This window comes from Notothenia coriiceps, unplaced genomic scaffold (assembly GCF_000735185.1).
Source record: "Notothenia coriiceps isolate Sejong01 unplaced genomic scaffold, NC01 NC01_scaffold00000052, whole genome shotgun sequence".
NCBI lineage: Eukaryota > Metazoa > Chordata > Actinopteri > Perciformes > Nototheniidae > Notothenia > Notothenia coriiceps.
Window position 1 is genome coordinate 6,115 of NW_011332753.1, and position 7,569 is coordinate 13,683.

The following is a 7,569-nucleotide window of genomic DNA, read 5'->3' on the forward strand; positions in this document are numbered from 1 at the left end:
TTACATCCCTAGATATAACCATCAGGAAAAGCACGCTAAATAAAAAGGAATGCAAATATTAACATGGAAAAACAACAGCTTCCAAATTGGATGTGTCCTGGTCCCGGATGGTTGGTATTGATCCAGTTTTTAGCCTTAGATTGGAAGCATATCCTCTTTTCACTTGAGGGAAGTTGATAAACATGTCCGAGGTCAAATGTTTAGAACACACAAGCAGACATTTTCCGAGGTGTTCTGATAGGTGGAGCGTTGCCCATGTAGGCGGAGCGTCACTGCCCACTATTCCGGGCTGACGTCTGCTCGGATGGAATCTGTATCCGCTCGTTGTAGCCCCGTTTTTAAAAGAGTTGGGTACGGAGGAAAAGAGAGAGGGTTATATTTTCTGACACTTGGTGTGTTCACTGAAGCACCGGGGACACATATTCATGTATAACAGACGTACAAAAGTGCATTTTGCATGATAGGTCCACTTCAAGCTAAGCTTAGCGCAAACACTCGAAACAGCTTGCCTGGCTCTGTCCAAAGTTTAGAAATATAGTTATACTGCTGTCACTGGAGGTGTATGAGTATGCAAACTGACTCTTATCTGTGCAATTTATCCATTTTATCTTTTTACACCATTTTAAAAGTTGTTGTGACTGTCATATGGTAACACTGCTTTGTATTTCAGGAGATAAGGTCATACCTCTGTTTATAGCCCAGTGTAGAGAATGTCGCTTCTGTAAGAGTCCAAGGACCAACCAGTGTGATAAAGCATGGTGAGTTCAGAAACGTTCATCTTCGGCCAACTCTTACATTTTTTCTTTTTCCTCAGCTCTTCGGGGTGTTCATATAATTAAAGACGGAAACCTTTAGTTCAACATCAGTGTAACAACTTTGGGTGCCATCTGGAATCACAACAGAACAGACAGTCTTTGATTGTTTTTTCACATTTATTGCATGTTTTTAGTGAACCCTTTCATGGGACAGAAGCATCACCCAAATTCAGTCTCATCATGAGATTGTCTTGTACAGGTTGTTCCCAGAATCCCGCTTTACCTGTAGGGGGAAGAAGGTGCTGCAGTTTTCTGGGACCAGTACTTTCTCTGAGTACACTGTGGTTGACCAGATGGCTGTGGCTAAGATCGATCCTGCTGCCCCTCTGGACAAAGTCTGTCTCATTGGCTGTGGAATCTGCACAGGATATGGAGCAGCAATTAATACAGCTAAGGTATCTGTAACGGATGGAAATATTAATATGATGTGCATGTAAACTTGACAATATTTATTACATAAAATACTTTTCAATCAAAATGATTGGCCAGGTCGAAAAGCCTAATAGGAGTAATCCAGCTTTCAATTACTCTCTCATTAAACAACAATAATGATAATAAAATCTCTGCATTCAGGTACTTTACCTTCTGCTCTAGTAAAACCTCTATTTTAGAAGCCTGATTTGTACATTGGAGACTTAACTAATTACAGGCCTACTTAAAATATTCCTTTTATTATCACATTTCTTGGGAATTATTGTTGATGGGTTTTCTTTTTTATCTCATCTTGTTAATTTTTGGGCAGCATCCTTGCATGAAAGGTGTTATAAAAATTAAGTTATTATTGTTATTATTAGTTCCACTTTACATTGACATATGACCTAAACAGACATGTTGACCAAAAATTATGTTACTTCTCACACAAATGTAGCCATGAAAAGCGGTTCAGTACTTTATTAGTTATTTGGCAATTGTGGTACTTTAGGTGGAACCAGGCTCCACATGTGCTGTGTTCGGCCTGGGAGCCGTGGGGTTGGCTGCAGTTATGGGCTGCAAGGCTGCAGGAGCCAAGAGGATCATTGCTGTTGACATCAATCCAGAGAAGGCTGAGAAGGCCAAGGTGTTCGGGGCGACCGACTTTGTGAATCCCAAGGATCACAGTAAACCCATCAGCCAAGTTCTGTCTGAGATGACTGACGGAGGAGTGGACTTCTCCCTGGAATGTGTCGGGAGTGTGGCAGTCATGGTAACTTTTATTTTCTATTTGCAACAACCTTTATCTCGTCAACCCTTGGCCCAATTTACTCCGGGGTTGGCATGTCCTGTTGATGAGGACCCGAGGGACTTCAATGCCCTGCACAAAGTTATAAACATTTGGCATATACATCTCTTTGGGTTATGACATTATTGGAGCTTCTGCACTCATGATGCATAGACTTTAGCATTGCTACCTTAAATGGATGCACATACAACTTTTAATCCCAAGGAGCTGCCATACAAGCACATACTGAATGGGTATTACACCAGTTAAGATGATACAGGAGTGTGCACTTAGATCCAAATCTAAGATGGTAGGTAACAATCCCATAGATTAAGCAGATCATGAAATAAACAAAACAATAATAGCTCCAACTGCAGGGTACCAATGACCAAGTAATGTTTTACACTTAGGTGTAATTTCAAGCACAACTGCCACCCATCGGACTTTAAGTTACCCAGCCTACATATCCTCAGCTAGTCCAGACAGTTGGACCAGCACCTTCTGGTAACAAGCCCCCTGACTTTGTCGGTTGTGCTGTTTCTCATTCTAGCGCAGTGCCTTGGAGTCTTGTGTGAAAGGTTGGGGTGTCAGCGTGATTGTTGGGTGGACGCACTTAGAGGACTTTTCTGCCCGCCCGCTTCAGCTCATCGCTGGACGGACATGGAAGGGCTCTGTGTTCGGAGGTGAGAGAAATATGGCTATCAGCGCTTACTAATGCATCTCTTGAAACTAAAGGGTGTTTTTCTCTAATATGAGAGGTGTGTCGGTCAGGCATATAGTGCCTCCTGTTGGGCGGACTCTTAAAGGAAGCTGAGGCTGCTTGTGCCTTACATTGCTTAAGCAACCACTACCAGATAAGCTCAAGCAGATGTGCTCATGAAATCAATACAGATGACAGGTTGATATGTAGGGAAGTAGAGATATCTCCAGGCTGTGGTTGGTTGTTCCTCGTTACATTGAACACATTTCAATTCTGGTCTGGTCGTGCCTAGACAAATAGCGTCTTTGAAAAAGCAATGAAAATGAACAGCCACAAAAAGCTCATTTGTACGGCCCCCCATAATCTGAAACACAGTTTTATTCTGGTTGAGTCTCTTTGGTCTCATTTTGTGATTTTGTTGCACAGGTTTTAAGGGTAGGGATGACGTGCCTGGAATGGTTAAAGCCTACATGGACAAGAAGTTGAAGGTGGATGAGTTCATCACCCACAACATGACTTTGGACCAGGTCAATGACGCCATTGAACTGATGAAGCATGGCAAATGGTAGGTTTACACTCCCTACCTCTTGTTTCACAAAGACAACACAGAAAACTAATGTGTATCTCTTTTCTTTTGTTCCACAGCATCCGGACGGTCCTCAATGTCTCTCCACAATAAGACCACTCTGTTGCTCTTAATATCCTCCATAAGTAACTCACCAATCTGATTTTCATTATCTCAGCATAATAATCATACAAATAACATACCCATAAAGAGATCTTGTAAATGACGCACACTATTAAGGCCTGCCCTTGAACATTCACTAGTCAGGTTATTCTAAGCAGTAATAGAGAATTGCTAATTATTTCAGGTTTTTCTATCTAGAGCATAATAAATGTTCTAAACAGATGGAGTCTGTGGATTTCTTGTTTGTTTTGTGATTCCAATGTCTTTAACCTGTTAAGCCCGGCAGCCCCTGCGGGCTTTTCTTTCATGAAACTGTGTCTCAGGGCTTCTTAACATTGAACAACCTATTAATGTGTCATACCCACTTAACGGGAAGAAGCCCAGGTAACTGACAATATGAACCATGTTTACCGAAAAAAACACAAGTCTAACGCCGAGCCTCTGAATTAGCACTAAGCGAAAAAATGCTAACGCACTTCGCACAGAACTCACGTTAGCGATATTTTATACTTCATCGGATCTGCACAAGATATCATCTGAAAGCTGAGATTCCACAGGTTCCAATGGTATAAGTATCATCACTGTGCGACCAAAACTCTCAGGCAAACCCAGACAACACACAGCGTAGCTTTACTGAGCCAAAACGGCAAATATGTCTTACCTTTGCTGCTTTCTGATCAAAAGTTGTGTTCAATGGCATTAAAACGATAAAAACGCTGCCGAAGGTTAATCTAATGTCTCTGTTTCCCTTTTAAATGATTACTGATAATCCATCATTATATTTATGGCTATAAACTAGTTTTCAGTTTTCAGAGCGTAACATAGCTTTCGGTTTGGGCAAGCTGCGTGTGCATCACTCTCATTTCTCAATGGTAACGTGTTGGTTGATTTAGGAACTTCCCCTTTGATTATATTGGCTCTAACGCAGGGGTGGGGAACGTTTTTCCTCTCAAGGGCCATTTCAATTTGTTCTACATCCTCCGAGGGCCGTACAAATTATGGACCTCTGTTTAAGAATACTAAAATCACAGCCCATTAATTTCACCTTTCTTTCATGCTGTGCAAAGAAAAAGCAACCTCTTAATCCAGATATCTTACCATGACTCGTGCATGCTGAAGTATTATTTGAATTATTTGAAGGATTAAAGTAACGTGTTATGGCAGGAAAGTTCAATCTGGTATATTCATTTTTATGTCACCTTATATAGAATGTGTGTTAAACTTGTGATTTCTGCATTGAGTGACTTCTGCCTAGCAGATACCAAGAAGAGGCCCCTAGGGTCTCTCTCTTAATTATCAATAGTCCTTGCAATTAACAGGGGAATTCCCAGATACATTTTCAGATATAAGGCAGTTAAAGTCTTGTAGAATTAATTATTTATCTCCTACAGACCCCGAAGGCCTTGAGACTTGGGTCACCCAGCAGTAAACGAGATAAACGTCCTTTTGAGATTATCAATAAAATGTATTCATTCCTAGTAAGCTGACTTTGGGGTGAAGGGAAGTTCAGGGAAGCCATTAAGCCACAAGAACAATTAACTTATGTTGGTTGACTGATTCGGTGACTGTCATGGGACGATGGCGTTTGGATATTTACAAATATGGCTTTCATAAAGAAAAACAGGTGACTGTTGTGTGATAAGATACATGATACGATGTTTGTGTGTGTTGAAGATGTTTAGGGGGAATGAGTATGTGTCCTGTCAAAGAGTCCTCTGTCATGACTCCAAATCATTGATTGGGGGATCTGCCTAAGGGCAGAGGGACAAAAACACACACACACACACACACAAGTGAAGCAACAGATGGAATCAACAACTGCGGACTCACTACCTGGGGTCCCGCCCAGAAGTGAAACCGACCAATGGAACACTGCCAACTCACTGGCTAGCTCGCTCAGAAGTGAACCCGCCAATAAACAAATAGCTCGGAAGGAGCAAGCGACAAAACTCCTCCCCACCGGTGTATAAATGTTGTGATCATTTTGAAGATCGGCGCTCTTGTTTCTGACTGGCCGTTCCTGAGACGTGTCTCACACGGTGGTAGAACCTGCCCTGGTTCACAGGGAGATCAAACATTATGTGTAATTGTTAAAGTTGAAGTTCTAGTACTACATTCCCAACAAACACCCCTGCAGCATCCATAGGGTCTTTTTTCACACTAAAATTAGGTTTTCTTATAGTCAATTTCGGGTTTCAAACAGGACTTTATAAATATAATTGTAAACCGGGAATATCCTCCCTTAACTCCTTTTTGGCGGGACTTAATGAATAAGTGTTATCTATAAGTAGTATTAATGAAGTATAGGTAAATAGACGAAATTCTTTTTGTCTCCGTTGTCGGATCCTATAAGTCTTTCACGATTACATATTTCGTTCACGATTGTACCTTACAGGAGAGGACAACTACAACCCAAACAATCTCCCGGGTCGTAAAGGACTACAGTTGTAAGAGGGGCCCGAGAGTTACCCTGGTAGGTCCCAACCTCAGGAGACAGTTGTCCAACGGACTTTTATTATAGTGGTACTTTTCGAAAATTTATCTCTTATTTTGGTATCTTAAAGGTTAGGTTAGTGATTATAATATTTTGTTCTGATTGTGGCGTAAAGAATTTTGCTTTGTTAGATTTGATTTACGTACTGAATTTGTTTGTTGTCTGAGTCTTCTTTCCGGGGTGGGTAATTTATGGTCACAAGTGGATGGTAAACCCAGAACTTCCCCGGCGACGCGGGGGGGTTGACCTCGCGAAGTGGGGGACTTTAACTTTCCACAAAATTTTTATATATATATTATTATATATATTATTGTATATAATAACCGGTGGTTTTAAACGTGATTAGAGATGATGACCAGTGAAAAGGATGTAACTTTTGTACACGAGAAAATAATTTATTTGATTTGTGAAAAGTAAAATTCAATACTCCAAATCACAAAACTGTGATTTCTTTGTGACTACGTGATTAGTTATTGTTATAGGTGGTGTCTCGAGGAAGGAGAGGACGGAGGTCTCCTAAATTTTTTTTATAGTGTTTATTATTATATTAAATATATATTTTTAGAGGGGACACCCTTTTGGACTGGTACCCGTTGATATGGGGCAGGGAGCGGTTTCTGTTATATTACTTCTTTGTAAGTTACTTTCCCCGGTTAATCTTACTACCTCAGGCACCTGAATTATACATTAAGGGTTTCGTTACTAACCCTATTTTTCGCTGATTGTCAATGTCTGCTTAAGCTAATACAATGTTATATTACTACTGTGGAATTACATTGTAGGAGAAATTGACATTAACCGTTAACTTACATAAAGTTGTAGATTAACCTTGTAGACAACCCTGAGACCCTGGGAATCACGTAAAGGTTGACGTTCTCGTTCCAATGTTTTTAATTCTACCGAAAAAAATTAAGAAAACAAGTAGTAAGGTTTGACACGGATCGGACGTTTTTTCTATAAGTGGTGTTGATTCGTGGTTACGTTTATGTGAAATTGTCGATCGGGATACGGTTGTCTGAAGGATAGTGATGAAATGTTTTGTAGTGTTTGGTACTGAAATTAAAATCGTACTAATAAACTAGTAAACTTACTTAGTTCGGGACTCGGGACTTCTTTTATTTAGACGAACTCATTTATCGTACCACACCACCCCCTCCCCGTGTCTGTACACGCAGTCAGTAAAACGATTCGTCAGACTTTCCGCCAATATTTGAGTTTAATTACTTGAAAATACAGACTTAGTAATTAACATAAATGTGACCGTTTTATATAACAATGAATGTTATGTACTGTCATCGGTGAGGAACCCTAGATTCGAACGCAGTTTTCGTCAGTCGCAACGTTCTGACCACAATTGTTAACTTCTTCCGTGACCTCGCTAATTCACACCTATCTTACTGTGTTCGGTCAAAGTGTTTAATCGACATTCTACTGCCCACTTGATAGTTCCGTTTTTCGTGAGAATATACAGAAAAATACGTACTTAAACTACAAATACCACAACTCCGTCTTAGAGACGAAGCGCGCAAGGGAGATACTCAAACAAAAATTTTCTTCCTTCTTCAGTTCGTGGTCGGTCTAGCTATTCCCAATTTGTTATTAGACGAAATTTACCATTTTGTATGTTATGTAGTTCGATGAGGTTAATTGGATTAGTGCTTCGTGAGACGTCTC

At 40.5% G+C, this 7,569-nt stretch overlaps 1 protein-coding gene across 1 annotated transcript in view; it reads left to right on the forward strand.

Annotated features, from left to right (window-relative positions):
- The window catches only part of LOC104955196 (alcohol dehydrogenase 1-like), a gene marked incomplete at its 5' end in the record, with an annotated part of 13,876 nt that overhangs the window by 4,434 nt on the left and 1,873 nt on the right, over positions 1–7,569 (forward strand). Inside the window, 2 exons of the mRNA XM_010782813.1 lie at positions 1,738–1,998; positions 2,564–2,696. Coding sequence (XP_010781115.1) covers positions 1,738–1,998; positions 2,564–2,696 — 394 coding nt within the window. The remainder of the gene's footprint in view (positions 1–1,737; positions 1,999–2,563; positions 2,697–7,569) is intronic.